At 40.4% G+C, this 27905-nt stretch overlaps 1 protein-coding gene across 5 annotated transcripts in view; it reads left to right on the forward strand.

The window, feature by feature from the left end:
* KIFAP3 (kinesin associated protein 3) overlaps positions 1 to 27905 on the forward strand; it is a 132818-nt gene that overhangs the window by 38807 nt on the left and 66106 nt on the right. For all 5 annotated transcript variants that reach the window (XM_038413461.2, XM_038413463.2, XM_043491129.1 and 2 more), the window contains exons 11-17: positions 14609 to 14709; positions 19902 to 20010; positions 22131 to 22243; positions 23418 to 23583; positions 23833 to 23958; positions 24392 to 24490; positions 27743 to 27828. In XM_038413461.2, coding sequence (XP_038269389.1) covers positions 14609 to 14709; positions 19902 to 20010; positions 22131 to 22243; positions 23418 to 23583; positions 23833 to 23958; positions 24392 to 24490; positions 27743 to 27828 — 800 coding nt within the window. The remainder of the gene's footprint in view (positions 1 to 14608; positions 14710 to 19901; positions 20011 to 22130; positions 22244 to 23417; positions 23584 to 23832; positions 23959 to 24391; positions 24491 to 27742; positions 27829 to 27905) is intronic.

A 27905-nucleotide genomic window follows, 5' to 3' on the forward strand; every position in this document is an offset into this window, starting at 1 on the left:
TGTGTGTAGTCCCAGTGACTTCAATGGGACTGTTCACATGCAGGAGCATTTGCAAGATTGGGGCCTTTGCTCTTTTTGTATTCTAAAAATGATCACTAGATCTGTAAGAAACTGTCTCCCTATCTCAGATAATCGGTGGCCTATTTTTGTTATCAGGAAATCCCATATTCTCCCTATCCTATCCTTGCAATGTTATCAGGTGGTTCTATCCTCCTCCAAAGTATTGCCAGAGAGAGCCTTGACGTTCAGTAGCAGCTGATGGCAGTTTAGTGTTGTGGAATGCCTGTCTTTTTATCTTGGAAACCCTAAAGCGCTACCAGTAGATCCAGTGGCAGTTTCATTTTGGGTCGATCCATTCAGGTCAGCAATCTGAAACTCAAGCAAGTCATACAAAAAGTGGAAACTAGGCCAAATTACAAAGAATAAATATACATACCAAACCAAGCGTGTTAGGGACAAAATTAGAAGGCACAGAATGAGATTCAACTAGCTAGGGACATAAAGGGAAAAAAGAAAATATCTTACAAATACATTAGAAGCAAGAGGAATAGGGTTCATTCATTACTCAGAGAGGAGGGAAAGACAATGACAGAAAATGCAGCAATGGCTGAAAGTTTTAAAAGGCTTTTTTGTTTGTTTTCAACAAAAAGGTTAACAGTGATTGGATGACTAACCTGGTGAACATCAATGTAAAAGTGGTAGGATCTGAGGCTAAAATAAGTTAGATGTCTTAAGGTTGGGAAGGCCTGATGAAATACATCCTAGAATATTTAAGGAACTGGCTGAAGAGATCTCTGAGCCATTAGTGATTATCTTTGAGAACTCATGGAGGAAGGGAAAGATCCCAGAGGACTGGAAAAGGGCAAATATAGTACCTATCTATAAAAAGGGGAATAAGGACAACCCAGGGTATTACAGAGCAGTGAGCTTAATTTTGGTACTAGAAAGATAATGGAGCAAATAATCAAACAATCATTTTGTAAGCACCTAGAAGATAATAAGGTGATAAGTAACAGTCAACATGGATATGTCAAGAACAAATAATGTAAAACTAACCTAATATCCTTCTTTGTGGCTGGGAGGGGAAGTGGTAGATGTGATATATTGTGACATTAGTAAGGCTTTTAATATAGTCTCATGTGACCTTCTCTTAAATAAACTAGGGAAATATAGCATAGACTAACCTACTATAAAGTGGGTGCACAATTGGTTGGAAAACCGTACTCTGAGAATAATCAATGGTTCATGGTCAAGCTGGAAGGGCATATTGAGTGGGTTCCCATAGGGATCTATCCTGGGTCTGGTTCTGTTCAATATCTTCATAAATAATTTGGATAATGTCAAAGAACGTTCACTTACATGGTTTGCAGACGATTGCAAGCTGGGAGGAGTTGCAAGCGCTTTGGAGACAGGATTAGAATTCAAAATAATCTTGACAAACTGGAGAAATGGTCAGAATTAAATAGGATGAAATTAAATAAGGACAAATGCAAAGTACTACACTTAAGAAGGAATAATCAATTGCGCAAATACAAAATGGGAAATGACTGCCTAGGGGAGGAGTACTGCAGAAAAGCATCTGGAAGGGTGTAGTGGATCACAAACTAAATGTGTGTCAACAATGTAATACTGTAGCAAAAAAAAAAAACCAACAAAAAACCCCACCATTCTGGGATGTATTAGCAGGAGTGTTGTAAACCTGACACAAGAAGTAATTTTTCCACTCTAATCAGCACTGATAAGGTGCCAGCTGGAGTACTGTGTGCAGTTCTGGGCACCACACTTCAGGAAAGATGTGGACAAATTGGACCAAGTCTGGAGGAGAGCAACAAAAATGATTAAAAGTCTAGAAAACATGACCTATGAGGATAGCTTTAAAAAAAAAAATTGAGTTTGTTTAGTCTGGAGAAGAGAAGACTGAGGAGGACATAAGTCTTCAGATACATAAAAGGCTGTACTAAAAAGGAGGGTGATAAATTGTTCTCCTTAGCCACTGAAGACAGGAAAAAGAAGTAATGGGCTTAAATTGCAGCAAGGGAGATTTAGGTTGGACATTAGGAAGAACTTCCTTACTGTAAGCGTAGTAAGGCACTGGAACAAATTACCTAGGATTGTGGTGAAATCTGTCACTGGAGGGTCTTATGGACAGGTTAGACCAATAACTGTAAGGGATGGTCTAGATCAGGGGTGGGCAAACTTTTTGGCCCGAGGGTCACATTTGGATTTGGAAATTGTATGGCGGGCCATGAATGCTCATGAAACTGGGGTTTGGGATGCTGGATGGAGTGAGGGCTCTGGCTGGGGGTGGGGGCTCTGGGGTGGGGCCAGAAATGAGGAGTTCAGGGTGCTCTGGGCTGGGGCAGGGGGTTGGGATGTGGGGGTGAGGGCTCTGGGGTGGGGCTGGTGATGAAGGGTTGGGGGTGCCGGAGGGTGCTTTGGGCTGGGACCAAGAAGTTCGGAGAGCAAGAGGGGGATCAGGGCTAGGGCAAGGGATTGTTGTACAGGAGGGGGTCGGGTGCAGGCTCCAGGTAGCGCTTACCTCAAGCAGCTCCCACAAGCAGCAGCATGTTCACCCTCCAGCTCCTACATGGTGGCACGGCCAGGCGGCTCTGCTCGCTGCCCTGTCTGCAGGCACCACCCCGCAGCTCCCATTGGCTGTGGTTCGCGGTGCTTGGGGTGGGGGAGCGTGTGGAGCCCCTTGGCTGCCCCTACACATAGGAACCAGAGAGGGGACATACCACTGCTACCGGGAGCCGCGTGGAGCAGGGCAAGCCCCTGACCCTGCTCTCCGGCGGGGGCTCAAGGGCCTAATTAAAACCTCTGGAGGGCTGGATGTGGCCCCAGGGCTGTAGTTTGCCCACCCCTGGTCTAGATCATTGATATGCAACCTGCAGGCTGTATGCGGCCCATCAAGGTAAGCTGATTGCGGGCTGCAAGACATTTTGCTGACGTTGACCATCCACAAGTACAGCCCGCCGCAGGTCCCAGTGGCTGCAGTTTGCTGTTCCCAGCCAATGGGAGCTGTGGGAAGCGGCAGCTGGCTGCGGTTCACTGTTCCCGCCCAATGGGAGTTGTGGGAAATGGCGGCTGGCTGCAGTTCGCTGTTCCTGGCCAACGGGCGCTGCAGGAACTGGTGGGCTACTGGCTGCCGCTTCCCGCAGTTCCCATTGGCCGGAAATGGCAAATCACAGCCACTGGGAGCTGCGGGGGGGCTGTGCCTGTGGATGCTCAACGTAAGCAAAATGTCTCACGGCCCACAATCAACTTACCCAGATGGGCAACATGCGGCCCATGGGCCACAAGTTGCCCACCACTAGTCTAGATAATGCTTAGTCCTGCCTCAGTGCAGGGGACTGGATTAGGTCAGTGGTTCTCAACCACGAGTGCGCGTACCCCTGGGGGTATACAGAGGTCTTACAGGGGATACTTCAACTCATCTAGATATTTGCCTACTTTTATAATAGGTTACATTTTTGGCACTAGTGAAATCAGTGCAAACTAAAATTTCATACAATGACTTGTTTATACTGCTCTATATACTATACACTTAAATGTAAGTACAATATTTATATTCCAGTTGATTTATTTTATAATTATATGGTAAAAATGAGAGAGTAAGCAATTTTTCAGTAATTTTCAGTAAGTGCTATTGCACTTTTGTATTTTTGTGTCTGATTTTGTAAGCAAGTAGCTTTTAAGCGAGGTGAAACTTGGGGGTACGCAAGACAAATCAGACTCTTGAAAGGGGTACAGTAGTCTAGAAAAGTTGAGAACCACTGTACTAGATGACCTATCGAGGTTCCTTCCAGCCCTACATTTCTATGATCTCTTTATGCCCTCAAGCTGCTGTACTCAGGAATTGGGCAGGGGAGTTTTTAATGCCTTGTTCATGTGGAACCTAGAAGTTCAGTAACAGAATTTCACTCTTGTGTACCTTGAAAGCCAGGTGCCATAGAAAGCTTTGTGCCTGCTCCCATTGAAGTCCAAGAAATATGGTTCCAAGGGGCATTAAGTTATGTCAGAGGCCTGTAAAATTTCTCCTAATAGGATGAGTTGCTGGAGTAGAAGGATATTTTTTAGGCATTTCAGAATTATATTTTGATGTTGTGAAATGTGGTGGTGATATGGTAGTGGGTTTATATAATGCACTTTTTAGAGTTTGTGTTTTAATTATATTGTGTAATAACTACTCTATGTAACTCTTTTATAGTGAGTAATGTAGTATGTATGTTAGTGTTAAAGTACTTACAGGTAATAGATCCTGAGAACAGGAAATGAGATACTATAATCCCCTAGTAATTTGTTATTTTGACCTTTGTGTCTGGATTACAGGAAAGGAGGAAAGAAGATAAAATACTGAATTCTCACACTTTGCAGCATGCTTAGATTTCCACAATGTGCCTCTACCCATGTCAGGGCTGGGGCTTTCTTTAGCCTGGGCTACACTAAAAAGACAAATAGTTTTTAACTTACAAAATGTCTTGTAAGTTACAGTAGTTAGTTTCGCAGTTCCTGTTTGCTTCCTGGTCTAGATCTGGCCTGTTGGATGATCTTCAGCAAGTCACTTCCCTCTCTGTGCCTCAGTTTCTCCATCTGTAAATTGAGGATAATGATACTGACCTCCTTTGCAGAGCACTTTGAGATATAAAGATAAGTACTACATTAGAGCTTGTGATTTATTATTAATGCTTAGTAATTCATAAACAACTTAATGTATTTACACAGTGGTCTTTACAAAAGGAACAGGTTTGCAAACCCTTTTGTAGATTCTTTTGATTAGTTATGTCCTACAAGGTTGATCGTTGCCATATGTAAATAAAGTGAATAGGATTTAAACCATACACTGAATAACGTGGTCCAATTGTCTCAGATTTGTACAAAAATGTAATTTTCCTTTAGCTTTTTCACTATTTTTTCCAGCCCTTTTTACTATAATAGTTTCTTAGGTTCACTGCTGATGTGGGCTTCTTAATGGAAGAACGGTTGTAATCTAATAAACTGGTTTCCTGATTCAGCACTGCAAGATATGTATATAAGAAGGCCAAGGCCAGCTTCTTGAAATTCTTACCATACTAGAATTCTTGTTTTAATTTACCTAATATTTTACAGTAAATTTAATGCAAGTTTTGGTAGTTTTGTGCTTGATGCTGAAATGTAGAATTGCTGTGCTAATTAATATGTGTACAGAGGCTTCCTTTGAATTGCTCATTTTTCAGTGAAGTGTATTTAATGTTTTCCACCTGGGTTGTGTTGAATATATTTCACACTTAAAGAGGTGATGTTGGTGATTCCATTAGAGACTAACTTGAATTCCTGTTATGCCATTCCATTTGGATAATGTAGTCCATAACTTGTATTCTTGCTGTGTGTTACTGCAGCATTGTTCAGGGCTGATTCTGCTCTTGAAATTCAAAGGTCTAGATCTGTCCTGAACTAGTGCTTGTTTTTCTTGACTGCGGGGCTAACAGAGAACTTTAGTGTTAGGGCTTGTCTATAAAGTGAGTTAAGGCGCAGCAAGCCAGGGTGTGAATCTACAGCACACTAGAAGTTCCATAGTCCACTTGGACTGTTTCAAAAGTAACTTTCAAATTTGAGAACTTCAGAGTGGACTATGATACTTGTGGGGCACTGCAGGTGGTCTGCATGGCTAGCTAAAGTGCTGTAGCTTCACACCCCCACTTGCCACACACTATCTCCCCACATAGACAAGCCCTTAAAATCACAAACTTGTCCAAAATAAAAAGTCAGATCCTGAAAATTATTGCATAGTTTTTCCTTGGTCCTTACGTAGGCACACTTGCCACTGAAGCCCAGGGGTATGTGGTCTTAGTAAGACCTGCGTAAGGAATTCAGGCTTTGGTCATAGTTACCAGCACATGTTGTTAACATTCAAACATTCAAAGACTGAAAATCTGAAACCATTTGGAACTCAGAACCCACCCCTCTAATTTGCAGAAAACTAGTTGTGAAAACAGCCCAAGGGATCTGATATTTTTCCATCCCAGCTGCTCCAGCTGAACTACAGCTGCAAATTAAAAAAAGAAAAAAAGAAAAAAAAAAAAGAAGAAAAGTATTGTTTCTGTAAACTGCTGAGTGTATTTTATAACAGCAATAATTCCCACAAAATCAGTTACGGCAGTTAATGACCGGTTTGTTAAGGCATTAACTGCCCTCAGCTGGGAATGACCAATTTCTCTGGAATGGTTGTATAAGTACTAAGCATAATTCAATAACACTTTCAAATAATGATTTGGTTAATTACTGTTAAATTCTTGTGGAAATCCTATCAAAGTACTTATGACCGCCACATTTAATATCCAGTGAGTTCATCATGATTCATGTTTATTACCATAAATACCAAATGAATCCATAATAACTAGGCCATTATTTTTCCATGGGTGCCTTGACTGCTTTAGGCAATTTGGCTAATCCACCTTCAGTCATTAATTTTGATTCTCAAAACTACCAGTCTTTGCAGGGCACAACTTTGGCACATCCCCAAAACATTGGTGACTTTTTATATGCGAACTGTTGGCAGAGATTCTTCTTACTTTTCCTAGTTAGGGGAATAATTTATGCCTACTGAATAAGTCATAAGGAAGTCCTTTTGCAGTGCCTGCTTTTGCATGTGTGGCCCTGCGTTTTTATAAAAAATAGCATCCTGTTACCCCATCCTGTTCCTTTAAGGCTTCTACATCCAGGAAGAGAGCTGTTCTTTACCCTGGCTCAAAGTGAGAGGGTCGAGACTGGGTCGGTCTTCAACAGAATCTCCAAATAATTCTGATGGACTCACGGCGTCATTCAGCAATGTTCAAACTAGAACAAAACACAAGATGTGTATCTCTTCTGATTAATTTGTTAAACAGTGGTCATTCATTCATGCCAGAATGATTAAAGGACTAGAAAACAAGCCTTATAGCAATAGATTCAAGGCGCTCAGTCTGTTTAGCTTAACAAAAGAAGGTTAAGGGGCACAGTCTATAAATACTTCCATGGGGAAAAATTTGATAATTGACTCTTCAATCTAGTGGACAAAGGAATAACAAGATCCGATGGCTGGAAGCTGAAGCTAGACAAATTCGATCTATAAATAAGGTGTACATTTTTAACAGTGGTGAGGGTAATCAACCATAGAAATAATTTAACAATGGTTGTGGTGGATTCTCCATCACTCACTGGCGATTTTTAAATCAACATTGCTTCTCCCCCCGCCCCCCCAAGACATTTCAAACAGGAATTAGTTGAGGGAAATTCTCTGGCCTGTGTCATACAGGAGGTTAGACTAGATGGTTTCTTCTGGCCTTGTAATCTTTGCATATCCCTTTTAGGGAGTTAAAGTCCTTTTGAGCAAGGAGAGTACCTGGCTTGTCAGTTTGTCAACACTTCCTCTGAAGAGTATTATGCCACCTACCTTAAACTCAGTAGTCTGGCTAAATTCTCAAAAAATTAAGTGTTGATGTTGTTGAACTTGCAAACTGTTGATGTGTTGAATCTCCTTTCCCTGAATGACACTGGAAAAGAAGATAGCTAAAGATTGTCTCCAATATTTGCCAATATGCTGATTGAGTCTGCCATGGTGCCTAGAGCAGGGGTTCTCAGGACAGATTTTTTGGTGGCCTCAGTGCGGCCACCAACTCTTGCTGATGCCTGTGCTTATATTTTTTCATAAAATACTTGTGGGCTGGAGCCTGAAGGCCTGTGTCCAGATCCCGAAGCTGCATGGACAGGGCCTAGAGATGGAGCCCAAAGCCATGCGACTGGGGCCTGCTGCCTCACAGCTGGAGCCCAGGACTGGAGCTTGAAGCCCTATGGCCAGAGTCTGCCACCCTGCGTCCCCAGGGCTGAAGCCCAAAGCCTAAGCCCCACTGCCCCTGGCAAGGTGGTGAATTCACTGGCTGCCTGCTCCTCCAGCGTTGTGCCACAGGTGTCTCTGGAGGGGGGCAGGGTCCAACCCCTACTGGCAGCCCCAGCAACCAATGCCAAGGCGGTGCATCCAGGAGCAACAGGGAGGGGCCGCTACTTTGCCACTCCCCCTCCATCACAGCCGAGGAGGCTGTGGACGCAAGAAAAGCCCCTGGTGGCCACGTGCTGCCACGGTGGCTGCATTTGAGAAATGATGGCCTAGAGTGGGTCACAGTTGAGAATGCCAAAGTCAGGACAGACTGACGGAAAATAGGGCAGATACACCCACTCTGGTAGTATATTCTACAATTAGATTTAACCAAACCAGCAACAAATGAGTATTCCTGTATTGCTACACCAGTTTAACCATGGAATCACAAAGTCTCTCTCCTTTGGCAATCCGACCCTGATTTACCACTCAGAAAAACTGTACTTCTGTGATAAATGATCCAAAAATCACATATTAGGTTCTTCCAACTCCACGGAGCTGGCCACATACCTCAGACCAAAATATACTTCAGGATCTCACAAATTCCATGCTGCAGCCAATCTTTAGTAAATTAACTAAAGATTTATTAATAAAAAAAGAAAAGTGAATCATATTACATTACAGTCCATTTCAGAGTCTGTAGATCAGGATGACAGCAGTGATGTTAACTTCTGCTAGTTTGCAATAAATCTATCTGGTACATCCAAAAGATTAGATGATAGCCTGGATGTAGAGTCTGTTAGTCTTTCCATGAATCTTTTGGGGCATCCCAAGTAATTACTTGGGGATCTCCGTCCAGTGGCTCAAACTTCCCCTATTTAAAATTCAGCAGATCTGATATGGCAGGTTTTTCTTTTATAGTTGTTTTTCTTTTATAGTTGAAACAAGCTGCCAAGTGTTTCGAGCACAGCACATACCCAAAGATTCCTCTTCAAGTCCACAATAACCCACCCTTTGAGGGTAACATTCTACTTCCTATGCATATGCAGTTCTGCAGAAAAGGACCTAGGGATTGCAGTGGACGAGAAGATGGATATGAGTCAACAGTGTGCCCTTGTTGCCAAGAAGGCTAACGACATTTTGAGTTGCATAAGTAGGAGCATTGCCAGCAGATCGAGGGACGTGATCATTCCACACTATTCGGCATTGGTGAGGCCTCATCTGGAGTACTGTGTCCAGTTTTGGGTCCCACACTGCAAGAAGGGATGTGAAAAAATTGGAAAGAGTCCAGCGGATGGCAACAAAAATGATTAGGGGGCTGGAGCACATGACTTACGAGGAGAGGCTGAGGAACTGGGCTTATTTAGTCTCCAGAAGAGAAGAATGAGGGGGGATTTGATAGCTGCTTTCAGCTACCTGAAAGGGGGTTCCAAAGAGGATGGATCTAGACTGTTCTCAGTGGTAGCAGATGACAGAACAAGGAGTAATGGTCTCAAGTTGCAGTGGGGGTGGTTTAGGTTGGATATTAAGAAAAACTTTTTCACTAAGAGGGTGGTAAAACACTGGAATGGGTTACCTAGGGAGGTGGTGGAATCTCCTTCCTTTGAGGTTTTTAAGGTCAGGCTTGACAAAACCCTGGTTGGGATGATTTAGTTGGGGATTGGTCCTGCTTTGAGCAGGGGGTTGGACTAGATGACCTCCTGAAGTCTCTTCCAACCCTGATATTCTATGATACACACGTAATCCAGCTACACTGATTTATACAAGGCAATTCCCGGTTATTCATTATAACAGGGATAGATAAGCTGAAGACAATATAGGGAATATTCATTTGATTCATGCAGTATATACACATCTTGTGAATATACGACCAAACACTAAATACAAGCCTTTGATCTTATAACAATTGAGTATAGTTACATATTTAATGTAAAGGTAATTAGAGTTACAAGATATAGATAGCCATAGACATAAACACAGCATCTTCCTTGATTTCTTTTCAACACAAATGAATTAGCCTAATCTATTAATCCCTTTTAACATCTCTTTGATACCCACACACAAGTGAATTGTCCTGATTACAGTTGCAGTGCCTCTTCTCAAGCCTTTAAGGTTCATACCCAGGTTACTTGGCCTGTTGATCCGAACCTGAACTGGTTTGCCAGCATCACAGAGCTACCTAATAAAGCATTGGATCAGAGCGTGGTACTGAAACTGTGCCAGCTGTGTCGATGGATGACCTCTTCCAGTCAAAACATTCTTCCTCAGCCTCTTTCTGCATCATTCAACCCTTTGATTCTTGACGTGCTGCTATTTTGCCTGGGAACCAATAGTGGTCAGTGGTAAGGTGGTCAATGGTTCTGTTTCTTCCTACCGGGCTGCACTCAAAGTGTTTGTGATGGACCTCTGGGAAACTTTCGGCAAACCAGCAGAGCTTTGAAGCTGTGGAGACGGAAAATCTTTCCTTCATTTTTTCTGTCCCTTCTTTACAAATATAGGCAAATAAAAGAAAATTAAAAGAGAACCTAGTAAATTATATGCAAAAAATTATGGTCACACAGCACTACAGTTGCACCATGTAGTTCCAGCCCTTTGTGCATGTGTATTATAATAGTCTTTAATGACATGGTTACATACTGCACATAAGGATGTAGAAAAAAATCATACCCCATTATATTCCAGTATTTGAGAAATTGTATGTAATCATCAAAGATTGTATTGAAATGGATGTGCACAAGAGGGATAGAGTGAAGATTTAACCATGCAACAATAATGTTGTATGAGGGTTTTTGCATTAAGAAAATGCAAAGGATTAAAGTATTAAAGAGACAGTAAGTCCTGCTCCCAGAAACCTTCCGTCCCAACCCCAAGATAATTCCTAATACTGGTGAGTGCAGAGGTTAAAGTAGCCATAGAATGTAAGATGGTAGTGGTTAGTTTTTGGTTTCTTCCCCCCTCCTCCAGTGTCTAGATACTTAATAAACCTGGAATTCTGGATTCCGTAAACTTTGTTTTATTGCATTGGTTCCTTTTTAATTCTCCCTTTTCTACAACCATTGTTAATTTCATGCTGCTTGCATTTGTATAGTGCTGCCACCTCCGTGTGTCTTTAGAACATTTCTGTATCAGATGCAGTAGGCATTACTGTAGCACCTTAGGCACTTTCTACTTAAGTTGAATAGGTGGATCCATTTTGAATTTTTGGACACGTTGGAAATATCATTCAGCGTGTTGCTTGAGGTGCTCTATAGGCATGGTATGAAACTCTGGTCCACAGATGCTTGTTTGTGTAAATCCGGCTGTGTTGAAAGTCACAAGAAACCCTTTGCCTTCACATTCTACTGTCTCTGTAATAGGAGTCTGGAAAGGGAGTGAATAACTGTGGAAACGGGCGGAGGGAGTTGTCCAGTGACCTGGGCATAAGCGGCACTAGTGTTTCCAAAAGAATACAAGATCTCTATATTCTATTGTCTAGAAAAGTGGTTGCCAAACTTGTTCCACCGCTTGTGTAGGGAAAGCCCCTGGTGGACAGGCCGGTTTGTTTACTGGCTGCATCCACAGATTCGGCCGATCACGGCTCCCACTGGCTGCAGTTCGCAGCTCCAGGCCAATGGGAGCTGCTGGAAGCGGTGCGGGCCGAGGGACATACTGACCGCTGCTTCCAGCGGCTCCCATTGGCCTGGAGCAGCGAACTGCAGCCAGTGGGAGCCGGGATCGGCCGAATCTGCGGATGCAGCAGGTAAACAAACCGGCTGGCTCGCCAGGGGCTTTCCCTGCACAAGCAGCAGAACAAGTTTGGGAACCACTGGTCTAGAACAGTGATTTTTCAACCTATTTTCATTTGTGGTTGCCTAAAAAATTTCAGATGGAGGTGTGGATCCCTTTGGAATTCTTAGACGTAGTCTGCGGACCCTCTGGTCTGTGAACCACAAGTTGAAAACCACTGTTCTGTGGAACCAACAACCTTTTCGTGAACCCCTTAGACATAGTCTGCGGACCCCCAGTTGAAAATCACTGGTCTAGAAATAAGCTGCAACTATCTTAATAGCACTTGAGATTCAAAGGAAAGATTTAACTGGCTGTTTGTTCTAGCTAATAATTTCGATTACTAGAGGTAAAGGTTGTTTACAAGAATGAAAAGCTTTGTCGTGTTTGTTAAACATAATTGTGCCAGATCTTTGGCTGGTATAACCAGTATAGTTCCCATTGAGTAACTTCTGTGGAGTGATGCCAGTTTCCATCAGCTGAGAATCTGGCCCAATTTTAGTCTAAAAGTTCGTTATTTTGTTACTATTGTTTAGAGGATCATCCACCTCTGCTTCTCTAGGAGGTTCCTGTGTTGGCCAGCAAGACACAAGTCAGGCATCCGACTCCTAAGATGACATGGGGAAGGAAGTTCTGAGAGCAGTGGAAACAACTCCTTATTCCGACCCCCTTGAGACTTGAGGGCATGACTCATTCTTTTTAAAGCCTCTAGCTGTATCTATAGCAGTTTGGCCCTGCACCTTTCATATTGTAGTTGGCTTTACAATTTCACTCCATGGAAATGGGTTGGTGAGGTATGTATTGTCTCTACTAGACGAAAAATGAAAAGAAATTGCCATGTTTGCTTAAAAATCTTCGCAACTGCAGCATATTCATTGTGTTATCTTACCATTAGTCAGAATTATTTCCAAAGCTGGGCATGATTCTTTCCACAGTTACTATAGAAAAGTACTATTTCTAAAGTGGGCCAGAGGTTGCAAGGTAAGACAGCTGTTGCTAAATTATCTCCCAATGGTATCTGAGGGATCAATTTCCCCTTATGCTTAGCAGAGGAAAGAACACAATGTCTCTTTGCAAATGATGAGTTTGTTAAAGCAACCACTGTCAGGGTTTCATGTTATTTTTAAAAATTAATCATTCTGATCTGATAGAGGAGACCTAGCTCCCTCATAATGACACTTAGTTGGAGGAGTTTAACTATGATGGTTGTCTTAAAGCATCAACACGTTGCCAAGCTATAGCATAGGTACCACTTCTATTTCCTGCTCTAAATATAGAGGGAATTGTGGCCTTTCAAATAACCTTGTGGTAATTGCAGGCAAATGCTGACTTCATAATGGTGGCTGCTATATATCCTGATTCAATCCATAGGCGTGTTCAGATAAATGCAACAATAATCCCACCTATCACCAATATTACACTTGATAAAATATGTATCCCATTGTGACAATCAGGGTCCAGAGAGTCCAAGGGAAGAAGGGGGGATCTGAACCCCAAAGAATAAGCAATTGAATCAGCGGGTTATATACAATGTTGTTTGTATATAAAGATATGCCAAGTAAAGTCTTTTAGGAAAGCTTGTAATGTTCTGAACTTGATGGTCACTAGGAGATCTGGATACAGGTTGTGGTTATGAATATATGCATGCATATGTGTGTAGAACATTGTAATTGCAACAAGGGTGCACCAACATCATTATCTCACGCCAGTGTGGGGGAAGCAATCAGGCAGGGAGGGGCACCTCCCAGGGTGGTAGTTTACATGAAACTAACTTCAAGCACCAAGCTTCCTACAGCCCAGGGAAGAACAATCATGGACTGTTACATGGAAAGTCATTGAAACTGGAAAGAAACCCCGTCTTGAACCCCTAAGGAAGGAGGGAATTTTCCCTGCACTGTGTAACCATGAATTAACGTAGTCTGGAAGAAAGGAAGAAAACTCTGCAAACCTTGTTAAAAGGGAAGGAGTTTGATATGAAGGCTATCACTAGTGTGCAAACCATCTGGAGTGTGTCCCTCAAAGTGAACTGGGAGCTGGTTTCACCCCTTCAGGGGTGTTGAATCAGATGGGAACAATCCAAATGTCTGGTAGTTAAGAACTTGGGCAGGTTTGGGAGCTGAAGGGGATGTTGAGGTGATCCTGAAAGGAGTAACTAGGCCTGTGCAAGCCAGGGTGAAACATTTATGCTTGTAGGTTGGCTACTGGTGTCTGAGCTCTGAGCCATAGCAGCACATCATTAAGGCAGTGAAATCTACAAGCCAGGCGGTGACAGAACCCGTCATTGGTCTGAGTGATCTCCAAAATGTCACACCTGTCAATCCAAAAACACTCAATTTTCTTTTCTTTATAATGTGTTCTATGCAGCTTTTGTGTTATTTATCTAACCTGTGTTCAGTTGCCTTCCTGCACCCTGCAAATGCTTAAATGACACTGAAACACCAGAATATCTTACCTTTATATTACCAGTTTTACTGCAATTGTTCATCTGTTACATTCTTTTATTTCCAGCGCTGATAGAAAACTCTCTGATAGTATTATGTATGTGGAAAAAGTTAGTTGTGTCAGCTTGGCATCCACATCAACAGCCTAGTTGGCCTTAATTTGTTCCTTTGCTGACATTCTCGTCAGAGAGAAGGTTTGGATGGGCCATTGAGACTGAACTCCCCTTTCAATCATAGAATGTGGATCCCTGCATAGTAGGGATGAATATACATTCCCCAATGATGTTGTGCAGGAAGCTGGTACTGCCACTGCCTATGCTGTGTATGATCTGTGGATAAATAGAAGACTCTAGTCCTCAGGGGTTGTCAGTCCAGCATCTTTCACTAATGTATCACACACACATTAATGAAAAAGAATCCTTTTAAAGCAACAGAGAATTTAAAAAGTGTTATCATGGTAATCTTAATTAAAGAATTAGACTCTAGTGGAGAAATAGGAATGTACAGTAACTACAATGTTGGGGATTTTAGTTAACACACAAATTCATGTTGTGTTTTTTATTCTCTCTAGCAAATGAAAGCTACAAACAGGTAGCAATGTGTGTTCTGTATCACATAAGCATGGACGACCGCTTTAAATCGATGTTTGCGTACACAGACTGTATACCACAGGTATGTGTTTTCCTTCTAGACGCATTCCACCACAAATATACCGTTTGTCGCCTTCCTGGTAGTAGAGGTCACAGTGACACCTTCAGGTGATAATGGGAACAACAGTGTTTCTTCCCAGTCAAATAACTATGAGCCTCTATTAATATGGCAGCTTAACCATTCAGACTACCGTTAAGCAGCCCTCCTCAGAAGGAATAGGTGACCAATTTTATCTGTCAGTGCTGCCGGCAAATAAGGCACATCAGCTTATTGACAAGGGTATAGGCCACCAGAAAATACCAATAGAAGATTAGCCATGTTAAAGGGAAATGACAATTGGTTCCCTATATAATTACTGTATATGTCCTGGAGAGCTTTGCTTTTTGCAGTTTCAGAAGATACTCTTTTCCAATCTCATTTTGAGTATCAGAACATCATTGTCTGCAGTGTTACGGAATATGAGCTGGAAACCAGCCAAGCAAATGTTACATCACTGCATGGACTATCTCTGGTCTGACTACAGTCCCACTAAATAAAGGACACATGAAAACTGTGTAGTTGGGAAAGAAATACCTTTTACTTACCTTCTGGATTAAGGATTGTTTGGTGCCTCTCTCTGTAGGGAATAAACAAACAAAATTTCATTAAAGAGAAAAAGATCTTTTAAACAACTGTATGATTCAGTTTTTCAGGGTACTGATTTAAGGTTAGAGTTGAGGATAGAGTCTCCATCTCATAAGTGTAAAAAGCTTTCTGGTTGCTTTTTTTAGAATTGCACCACTCTGTTCTCTTTCCTGCCAAACATCTTTTTAACATCAAGCATATCCACGATGGGAAGTTGCAATGGAAAGTTTTCAGAACATTTTTTGTCAGTATTTCATGGCAAAAGTTGTAATGTTCTTCCAAGTCGGGGGGAGGAAGGAGGATCTGATGGGAATAGCAAGTGTATGTTGCAAAATACTCTTGTAAACATCCTGCAGATTGTTTGCCACAGGATGAAGTTGTGTGCTAAGAAGCCCAAATGATACAGAGAACCCACTATTTTTGAATTGTCTCCCACCAAAACTAGAGACTTGGTTTTGCACTATATGGCTCAGTTATGATGTGATATTGGAAAATCTGGGCATGGTTTAAAAGCCCCTAGTGCCAAATATAAAGAACCATGGAAATTTCAATAATGTTTAACTAACATGCTTGTTCTGATGGGTATTGGCTGTTCAAAGTTGTGCCTGTAACCCTTGTTCCAAAACCCATTGAAGTAAATAGACTCTATCTGGCTCATAAAGCCTAGAAAAACTTTAAGGCCATCTGTGACCATGATGAACAGTTACTGTGCTCATTAAATCCTATACTAGACTATGGCTGAAGACCCTGTTCATCAAAAGCCACACTGTGATTTGCCAGTTGGTCCTTTGTGATGAACATCTGTACACCTGCAGCTGGTGGGAAGAGCTAATTATAAGGGGGAGAGGTTGGGACAGGAGGGGAGAAATGAACATTTTAAAGTGACCCCCCCTCCCCTCTTTGCTCCTCAAAATGCTGTCCCCCCCATGACTAGATAGAAAGTGTGAAAAATCGGAATGGGGCTGTGGGGTAATTGGGGCTTTCTCTTATACAGGTGCCTAATATTGGGATTGTCCCTATAAAATTGGGACATCTGTTCACCCTCCCCCTCCATCAGATTGTTTTAATGTAAAATGAAGGAGCCAACCATACTCTCTTAGAAGTAGGCCACATCAGGGTGTGTACTGGTGGGCTATTGGTGCATATCTCAAGTGGCGGAATACACTTCTCCTTCCCATGTAGTCCCCCATTCACTAAAAAAATGTGCTCCCTTTCACCCCAGTCAAGCTCTAGAAGATCACAGCACAAGCTAGCTGATGAGTTAGTTGAATTCTCCTTCATAGAAGGTTCTCCTCTACTGACCCACTGGGACACAGGATATGAGAGGCTAGTGAATGTGACCAAAATAGGGCACAACAGCCCAATCCTGCCCCCATCGCATGGTGAGTGTCACCTCCGCAGAGCTGCCAGTGCATCCTATCTGCACAAAGGGTTGGGACTTGTTTTTGTCACATTTGCAGTCTGCAGGTCCATTAGGTCTGCTTGCCTGTGTCTTTCCTTTGAACATTTTAATTTATCTGAAAGGGACAGCATTCTCCCAGGTAAGCATCCTTGTGGATTTCAGGAGTTAATGGGCATTATTCTAGTACCACTTAAAAGTGAGTATTAACGGTTCATTCTTGTTAGACCTTAGCAATGCATGTTTTGTTTAAATAGGTGCAAATGCCATCCAGATGCTGATAAAAATATATATTGGTAATAGCCTGGCCAATCAAAGAGCATGGTTAGGCAGTGATGTTATGGTGATATTTAATATTTTACCACTGAGCGGTGTACAAGGATCTCCTCAGTTCCCCACATGTTTTCCACCACGGTTGTCCTGCTTCGCTCCTCTTTGATCTATAAGCTTCTTTTTAGTTTAATGCTGGTAAACGTCCTTTCTTGACAGCGCCCTTTGCTCCTGTCCGCCATTATCTGCTGAAGTTCAGAAACCAGAGCATCACTTCAAACAGCAGAGTTAGGGAGTAACTGGTCAGAAGAGATTCCTGAGGCATGCAGTTCTTGCATAATCATTCAAAGATGTTTGAATTGGGGTTGAGGAGGGGGTTGGACAGAGGTGTATGTGAACAGAGCTGTGGGGGTTGGCCTCTGGTCACTGGTAAATAAGTGAAGTCAGGTGCCAGAGAGTCTAGACACAGTGATTTCAGTCCTGGGTCTGTGGTATCTGATACTCAATATGGGACTTGTCTGATTGAACACTACTGCCTCTTCATTGCACATGCTGCAGCCTTTTTACTGCCTTCCTGTTAAATCAGTAAAAGATGACAATGGACATGGTAAAAGCAGAACAAATTTAATTTTAATATTTCCTATTTGGCAGCAATTATGCTCCCTTTTGAAGTGGCACGAGGAGCAATCAAATTAAATGAAGACATAATGGGAAACATGGAGTTCATCCAAAACTATTATTTTAAAATTTGAACTGGTTTAATTGAAATTTGAGTATATTTACTTCTTTTTACAGAGAAGTAGCTCAGTAATGACAATTTGACCCCACTACATTCAACATTTAATTTCCATAGATTTTTGCATTCAGTGAGCATAGAATACATTTCAGTTTTAAAATATATATAAATAATTTGAAGGGATTTTAAAATGAGAGTTCTGGAGGGTAATTTCTGAAAGGTCACATCCCCTACTTGCTGAACTTTCTGTAGGACTTTGCTGGTTAATTCATGTTTGTATCAGGGCCATAGATTTAATAAACTAAAGATCTTCTTAGAAGTACTTGAAATCAGCTAGGGAAATCTGATTAACCTTTACTTAAGAAAAGGAGGAAATCAGCAATAGCTTTTACATCACCTTGTGAAAGCCCTAAAAGATACTTTTTTATTTTTAGAGAGATAGTATTAAATATTTTTGGATGTTTTTCTACATTTTCATATATATTGATTTCAATTACAACACAGAATGAATATTCATTATTATTTCAATATTTGAAAACATAATACAGTATAGAAAAACATCTAATATATTTAATATTCTATTGTTTAACAGTGCGATTAAAACTGGATTAATTGTGATTAATTCTTTGAGTTAATCGTGTGAGTTAACTGCAATTAATTGGTTTCAGAGTAGCAGCCGTATTAGTCTGTATCCGCAAAAAGAACAGGAGTACTTGTGGCACCTTAGACACTAACAAATTTATTAGAACAATTAATCGACAGCCCTTATATATGAACGAGAACACAAATTAATCACTATTGTGACCTAAATGTGTGTGTATTAATTTGGCAGCCTCTTTGGAATGACAACTTGATAGTGCATTTATCTATTGCCAGATAACTCCCGCCAACAGATTGTCTGTGGAGGATTTACCTGCAGTGCTGATGCCTCCTAATTGTCCTTTCTCTGAATATATTTTTTGATAGATACCCACTCATCTTGTACTTAATAATTCCAAGTGTTACCACTAGGGGGCAAGAGTGCAACTACTTTGACAGTTACAGTTCAGTTCTTTCTCCCTGCCCCTACCCCTGCTGCAAGCTGAGATCTACTCATTATATCTAGTGCCCCTGTATCTGTCCTCTTTTTAAGTGCATTTGTTTTACCCAGCCTTCTACCCATGCTACCTTGCATTGTGATTCTGATAGGTCTCACAAGCTAAGTAGTCTGGCTTTGTCAGTGCTTGCATGGAAGCGTGCAGAATTGGGGTTGGTGCTGCAGTAGGGGGTGGTCTACCTTGTGAGTCAGTAGCTGAACCCAAATCTACAGCATGGTGTGAAAAGTGAAGACTGAGAAATAGACTGATGTTTGGATGTTGTTTATATATTTGGATTTGCTGTTTGTAAAAAATTAAGGCAGACTTACAATGGAGAAAATTAAGGTTGATATGTAAGCTGTGATAGACCAGTGAATATATAGGAACAAATTATATGGAAAGGCAGCTAGCTGTTGGTTCTTTGTAGCATCATCAGCGGAGTCACTAACATGCATCACAGCAGTTAGAGCAGACTGTGGGAAATGTGTATTTTACCCCAGGTGTCCTTTTTCCTCTACTGAAGGAGTGGGGCAGTAGTAAAGGAGACACTGGCTCAGTACTGCAGTATATGGCAGTAGCAATGAGTGCAGTGGTAGTAGGTTTGCTTAGACGGTGGGAAGGACATGTAGCAGATAAATCAGAGTGAGTTTAGATATAGACAGCGGAGTAGACTTAGCCAGTTCAAAATAGCAGGAGTAGAATTATTATACAATAAAACAACCATTCGTAGTGCTTTATTCCATTAAGCAAACGGAAGTATTCTGTTTTTCATGGGATGAATACATTAGTACACAAGATTTTAAACTGTTCACAGGAATTTAACCATTCACAATCAGTACATTATCTCCCTATCACTGGATTTTATTTAAGAAACTTGTTTATTTTAGAAAAGGTGGCAAGTGATTGCAATTCTTAACTGTTAGTAACTCTGGCTGTCTACAAATAATCAAACCCTAGTCCTTCCAAACTAATCATTATGACAAGTTGGCAGCAAATGTAGAGATCCTGAATATGAAAAGTATTCAGATTAGCATAGTTGGCTAGAGAATATTGCTCTGTTTTTTTTTCTCGTGCTTTGGAAAGTTTAATTACTTGTGTGTGTTGGTAGTTAATGAAGATGCTCTTTGAGTGCCCTGATGAACGCATTGACCTGGAGCTCATTTCCTTCTGCATTAACCTTGCTGCTAACAAGAGAAATGTGCAACTTATCTGTGAAGGTAAGCGTGCTGAAGCTTCACAGCATATCTTTGAGTCAGTGCCTAGCACCCTGATGGCAAATGTAATAGTAATACAACTAATGACAGCAGAAAAACATTCCGACCACATTTGTAATAAACATGTATGTATGTGCACAGTTGGGTCAACTCCTAATGTCACTCATCCCCCTATTGAGCCATAGTATCTCCAATTCTGTGGTGAACAGTTCCATGAAATCACTGATGACTATTGTATTGAAAACTTTATGCTTATCCTGACCCTTACTATGTGGGTTGAATGTAACTCTGGAATTCACCCCCAAATCTTCCTACAGGCAACTGGGGTTCTGTTTTCAGACGTGAATAAGTAACACAGGGCCTCTTTTTTATTTTTTTTAATGGAAAGATACAGTTTGATCTATTTTAAGATTACATCCCTCAAAGCTGGTGTTTACAAGCTGTGTAGTATGAACAGGCTTACTTTTCATGCAGTTGCTCCAAAGCTGCTCTCTCTTTTTCTGAACTCCCTGTGCTGATTCTCAACTTTAAAGTGCATTTCTTCTCTGAAATGACACAGTAAAACTGGCACATTCTCAATCAACCATTTTGCTCCCTGTATGTATTCAGAATCCTAGCCACTAGCTTCAGTGGCAACTGCTTCATAAATCCTAAGGTCAGAAGGAACAATTATTTATTCCGGTCCCTGCATAGCACAGACCATAAAATTTACCCAGTGATTTCTGCCTCAAGCTCTGTCATTTGTAGTTGAACAAAACAATGTTAATTGCTTTTAAATCCTATTATCACTTGAAAGCCAACACCTCTAAAACAGAGTGAGCTGGATTCTATTCCTTTTTGTGCATCAACAACTGTATTTTTACTAAATTCCAATCAGTTATACATATGCAAACTACACAGAAGACTGTGGACTTGCACAAGTGTCACTGAGGGAATAATTTAGCGTTCAGGATGTTTTTTACTGATGAGGATACATGAGAAGGAAAGAACCCAGTTTGACACTCAGAACCCAGACTGAGTTGGCAGGGCTCACAGTTAGAGAACAACCTTTTTTTTATTTGCAAACTGAGCCTGTTTGGTCTGGAATCAATAAAAGCAGTACAATAATGCCATTTTTACAGAATTTCCTTTCAGAGTTATAGCTATGAAAAACTTACATTTTTCACCAACTTAAACACAACTTTGTGTATGCATCACATTTTCTCTTTCTGACTGGGGTTGTTTTTTAAGAAAACAGGATTTCTGCTGCTGCATAATCATCTTTCGTTGCTGATTTGCTCAGTGTATCAGACTAACCCTTTGCTATATTCTCAGTAGGGCTATTTATATATTGACTAGCATGAGGACTGCTTCCTTTGTTGGTGCTCTGTCACAGAAACTTGTATAAAAATAAAAAAGTAACTGTTAATATCAGACAGGCAGGGTTGTCCTGAAGAATCACATTAGTAAGACCACGATTTGGCTCACAATATCAAATGGTTGAGTCTGGTGTTATTCCTGTAGTATCCAAAGTGCGGTGAGGGCTTGTTTGCTCCCTAGACATGTATTAAAAGAGTGCTTTGGTTTATAGCATTTGCCAGCTCCCCTGGGCAAAGTAGCTATTATATACGAGTACCTCTATTTAAAATTCCTTTGCAAGAAACCTATCCAGACTCATATCTCCTCAAGTTACCAATATTAAGATGGACAGGCATTGTCTGAGAACTTGACATGAAAATTAAGAGCAGGAGTTTGGGATGGCTGCACAGAATTGGGGTAGTCATAGTGGTGGTGGGAGTAGAGGCTAGCAAAAAGTGGGTTGCTTTTATTAGAGTTATACTTGATAACTGAACTATTTAGTTCAGTTTTCTCTTATAGTGATGAGTCCTAATATTCAATAATGGAGATATTGGCTATTATATATTTGCCTTATATTTTGTCTTGGAGTTTATTTAGGTGAAATTTGTCCCTTTAATTATGGCCTGAAAGAACAAAATAGTTTCTGCTTTGTCTGGATTATTTGCCTTTGTCCTTTAATACTTGTTAATAAGAAAAAAATTCTAATTTTCTTTTTTTTAAGCAAAAGACCTGATTCTAGCTTTAATATGATCTGGGAGATTTGCCACATACCATTTTCTTTTCAGGAAACGGATTGAAGCTGTTAATGAAGAGAGCTCTGAAGTTCAAGGATCCATTGTTGATGAAGATGATCAGGAACATTTCACAACATGATGAGCCAACCAAAAACCTGTTTGTTGTAAGCACTCGCTATACGTTCTCAGTACCCTCTATCCCTTTGCATTGGAAGGGATTTTGGCTTTAGACTGCTGCTGCATCTCGAAGGATGGGTTGGCTTTTATCTTTACAAACTATTTTATACTCTTGAGTTTCATGTATTACTTAGCATTTCCATGTTTTTATAAAGCTGGTTTCATTGGTATTTTAAAGGGGTTTTGGATGCCTCAAGGAATTGGTGGTTGGTTACAATGTAGAACCTTTTTATGTCTAGGTCACTGGTACAAAAACCTGCAAGTATACACATCTCAAAAACCATTGCCACAGTTAGCACTAATCTTAAACTTTGTTCTCAAGAGAGAAATCTTGGACAGAATGAAGTATCCTTTCCCTGTTACAACTGGTTCCTTCAATTCAAGATTCAGGAGCAATGTGAAGAATCTCTTGCTACTTTAAAAAAAAACAAACAAACAAAAAAAAAAACAGGAATACTTAGTGCTACTCTAAACCTCTTGCTACTTTTAATAACTCTTGAGCGACTTAATTCTCTACCTGTCCAGCAGTCTCATGAGCATTAATTACACACACTCATGAAAATGAAATATGGAAAAGAATTTGTATTTTAGAATAAAAAATAATTGGGTTAAATAAGGAGTTAAAATTCTAACTGGCAAATCTCTTAATAAAGTTGGTACTGCATGAAATCAAATCTTTTAACTGCCGTGCACTGCTAGTTTGTAAAATCCATAGATGTAAACCACATAAAGTAACTTCACATACATTTCAGGAGGCTTTTTGGGAGCAGAAACCACTTCTATGGTTAAGGTTCCATAACATTTTCTATTCTAACCCCCTTTCTTCAGTTCTTCTTTCTGGTAGCTTTCTAAAACTTTTACTTTTTGGGGGCTGAAATTTTCCATGTGTGGGTGTTTTTCTCTACCTTCAGTAAATGTTCTTGAAAAGTTTGAACAAAAAGATTCAGAGAATGAGAAATGGGGAAATTGTCATTTTTAAAAAACAGGTCTGCAACTAAGGTGTTGAATTAAATTTGGCTCGAAAATAGTCCTCACTTGGGAGATGTGCCTTTGGAATGTTTTGGTGAAAATTAGTTTTGCTTTGACTGAGTTCGGAACCTTTCAAAATCCTATGTTCATGTGCGGTACTTTTACTAATTACCTGCCTATATATTTTTTTAGGATTATGTTGGTGACTTAGCAGCTCAAATCTCTAATGATGAAGAGGAGGAATTTGTGATAGAATGCCTGGGAACACTGGCTAATCTGACCTTACCTGACCTGGACTGGGAGCTTGTGCTGAAAGAGTACAAACTGGTTCCATACCTCAAGGATAAACTAAAACCTGGTCTGTATTAACAGTGGTTTAGTCTTCCGTGATATTCTGTTTTCCAATTATAGTATCTCTTGCTATCATATTCTATTCCTATTGCAGTATTGTGTTTTTGATACTGTAGTATCTTTTGGGTGTATTAATTAGCATAATGTTAGCTTATTGGAAAATAAGAAGAACTGTGTATAAGTAAGAATAAGAACATTCAAGGATTCAGCAAAATGTTTTCTTAAATACCCAGCTCTCTGCTGTTTTATTTGCCAGGTTCTGCAGAAGATGACCTTGTCTTGGAAGTGGTGATCATGATTGGAACTGTATCTATGGATGACTCCTGTGCTGCTATGCTGGCCAAATCTGGAATTATTCCAGCACTCATTGAACTTCTAAATGGTATATTACTGAATTTATTCTAGGCCTGATTTTCATCTGTAGTTTCTAATTGACTCAGGCGGATCCATTCATTTTATTAGCCTGCAGGATAGCAGTAGGTAGTCTCCAATGAAAGCACAATGGTGTCTTTCCATTATTAGCAAAGTGGCAATGAGCATAGTCTAGTGAACTCACTTTTTCTGCACTTCTCGCGTCCTAATCTAATTCTCGCTGAAGTCAATGGGAATCTTTCTGTTGACTCTGATAGAAGTTGGATCAGGCCCTAAAAGTTCTGTGCACACTGGCAGGGTCTGGTAGATATAAGCCACCAGAAAAATGCATCCCAGAGTCCATGGCTCTCCTGAGAGCCCAACACAACTCTTGAGACATTAATGTACAATAGCAAAGTGCTCTATCTTGGGGACTTGAGGAAATACTTTTTTTCTTTTTGCAGCTCAGCAGGAAGATGATGAGTTTGTCTGCCAAATCATCTATGTCTTTTACCAAATGGTCTTTCACCAAGCCACCAGAGACGTCATCATCAAGGAGACCCGTATCCTCTTATAAAGGCCAGATGTTTAGAATTACAGTACTTAACTTACTATAATTAGAATTTGTTACATGTGTTAAAGCTTTATTATGATTTTCTAAACCACCATTATTCTGTAATAAGAATTAATTGAACTTGAAACAGTGGCTGAACACTATAGACATAAGACAGGTATACAAGTACCATAAAATGGTATTGTGCACTATAAAGGTTTTATTGGCATGTCTTACATAGGCCATTCCAAATGAGTGTTGATAAACTTTATTGTGCCACACCACTGTATTATGTATATGTCACATACTGTATAGGAAAACTATTTAATAAATGTTTGAAATATTTTAATGGGAAAAGTTCTCGTATCTTTCCACCTGTAAAGGCAGGTGCCTTAGGTCTGGGCTATGCTGGGGGGCAGGATTTGAACTAAGATACACAACTTCAGCTACGCTATTCACGTAGCTGAAGTCGAAGCATCTTAGTTTGACTTACCTGGCTGTCCTCATGGCTGCGAGTCGACCGCAGCAGCTCCCCTGTCGACTCTTCTTACTCCTCTTGCCTAGGTGGAGTACAGTCGTCGATTCAGGGATTGATTTATCTCATCTAGACAAGACGCAATAAATCAATCCCTGATAGATTGATCACTACCCACCGATTTGGTGGGTAGTGAAGACGTAGCCTTAGTTACCATGATTTCACCTCTAGAGGGTTCAGATGGAGAAGAAAAATGTGTTTTGTTCTTTCATATGCCTGCTGCTTCCAATCCCTACTTCCCCTTCTCCCCCATCCCTATTTTTCCCGCTTAGAAGCATGTGTCCTCCAACTTTTACCTTCTTATCCTCAGTGCTGCTGTCATGTATCATTCTCCTGGCTCCTTCCCATCATGTCTCCTCTTCAATTTCAGTTCCTGGCTCTCCTCTTTTTCTGTGCTGATGGCCCCATTGTCTCTGCTACCTTTTGCCTTTTCACTGACTTTCTTCAACTTGCATGACCTTAATTAGAGTCCTGTTCTCCAGTCATCACCATCTCTCACTCTTTTTTTCTCTTGTTTTGTTTTAAATTGGGACCTGATTCAAAACCTGGTAGTCAGGTCTTCATGTCAAAAATCTTTTCTGTATTATATTTATAAAGCATCTAGCACAGACTAAGTGTTATATAAATTTGATTATAGTACCTCTGAAATGACCTACAGTATCTTTTCTAGGTATTATAATATTACAGCTTTAAAATCCGATAGCTCTGGAACGGCCAGAAATAAGTGGAGAATCCCCTTTCTATCATATCAGAGTTTTTTGGTTTTTGTTCTAGAAAGTTGCAGGATACCAATTCTTAAACTTAGACAATATTCTCTCAGGCCAGTATCATCCTCTACTTCATTATTGCAAAAGCTGCTTTCCCCCAAGCACAGATTTCTCTTACTTAACTCACCCAGGTTACATTCCCTTAGCTTAGTCAGCCTGGAGAGTTTGAGGTGTCCTGGGACTTACTGAAGTGATTGGATGCTTGGTAACATTGGACTAGGTCTGCCAAATATTTATCTTTACTTTCCCCCAGAAAGCTATCAGCTCATGCTGAGAGAGAACAGAATCATTTTTTGAATTTGAGGGTGTGCGTGTGTGTAAAAATCAACAGTTATTGTTTTTTCATATGATAAACCATTCAATTGGAAATCCTGTAGAAACATTGTAGCACCCTGTATTTTGTGATAGCTGACATTTTTATAGCAAGTAAAAATGATAATGGAAGTTGAAAGAAGAACATTTTCAGAGCTAGCCTAGGCATTGAGGTGTGAACAAATCCATCTCATACATCCAAGTCTGATAAAGGGCATCCCCTATCTCACAAAATGATTTCACTCCCTGTGTTATAACTTGACCCCCTATCTGTATGTATTTATGACATCCAGCATAACCATTTCCTTGCACGCATCGTTTACTAAGGTTTAGACCACAAATTAGTGGTCTTCTCTGGAATTTATTTACATTCAAAAGTAGATAGATCTTTTAGTTGATTTACTATCATATCTGATCAAAATTTCCCACAGTTATACAACTCAACATTATTTTCTCTTTTATTGGAAATTATTTGTTTTGTACAAAATCAAAATAGAGAGATCATAAAGGAAATATAGTTGGGTTCTTTTGAATCCAAACCTTGACTCTTTCTTGAAGAGGCAAAGCTAAAGCAACATACACAGACAGGCAGAATTAACTTCATTAGTTAGCTTCTCTGCTGAAAATTCTAAATAAAGCTGCTGCTGGTTTGTTTCAGAACAAACATGATGGGTACTGATCTGCAATTGTTCTCCTCATTTAGAATCATAGAATATCAGGGTTGGAAGGGACCTCAGGGGGTCATCTAGTCCAAACCCCTGATCAAAGCAGGACCAATCACCAATTTTTTGCCCCAGGTCCCTAAATGGCCCCCTCAAGGATTGAACTCACAACCCTGGGTTTAGCAGGCCAATGCTCAAACCACTGAGCTATCCCTCCCCCCTCCTCCCACTTCTGCCCAGCTTCATAAACAATTCATTGTCAGTTTATTGGCATGCTCCATTGTCATAACAACAGCCAGTCTTTATCACCCTTTCTCTCTTCTCTTTTCTACCTCCTTCACCTACATCCCAACCATGGCATTTAGGATGCTGATTAGTTTAAATTCAGTACTTCACCCTTCATTTCCTTCATCTTAAATTCATATACAGCCTGTAATCTAATTGATTAAAATACCTCCATTGTTAGCCTTTTGTTTTTAAGAAAAACTCATAGATGTTTTTATATCTACACAGCCACAAGAAATGCAATTTGAATAACACTTCGTTCATCCACATAAGATCAGACTTTTAAAAATACTGAAGTCTGTACCACAAGCATGCATCAATTGAGCATTCTTACCTAGGATAAATAGTTTGCAAATCAGTCTTTATATTTTATTGTTTTTTAAGGTTTGAAAATATACTACGCTATGCCACAGCAATTAGAGAAATTGCAGAAAATGTAAAGTGAAAAATGTCCAAATGGCAGCATTTTCCGTGACAAACTAGAGAATATATTCTTAATAAAACAAACGTATATTCCTTTTCATTAGAAGTTGTATGTGAATGCACAGCTCTTTATTTAGCACATGAACCATTTGAAAAAAAGCCTGAGCTCTCACATGCTGTGGATAAGTCCCCAGTGTGACATTCAGTTCCTCATGCCAGTTGGAAGAATCCAAACCTGTGGTAAAACCAGCATTACATCCTTAATCATTTCTTCCCAGAGGCTCCAGCATATCTTATAGACCTGATGCATGACAAAAATGCTGAGATCCGCAAAGTCTGTGATAACACACTGGATATTATAGCGGTAGGTTGAGTTCCTTTGTCCATTTTAAAAGCCTGTTTGAATGTGACGTGGTTGTATTCTGAAAGAGTACTAGTAAA

The sequence above is a fragment of the Dermochelys coriacea genome, chromosome 8 (genome assembly GCF_009764565.3).
Source record: "Dermochelys coriacea isolate rDerCor1 chromosome 8, rDerCor1.pri.v4, whole genome shotgun sequence".
In the NCBI taxonomy this organism is placed as follows: domain Eukaryota; kingdom Metazoa; phylum Chordata; order Testudines; family Dermochelyidae; genus Dermochelys; species Dermochelys coriacea.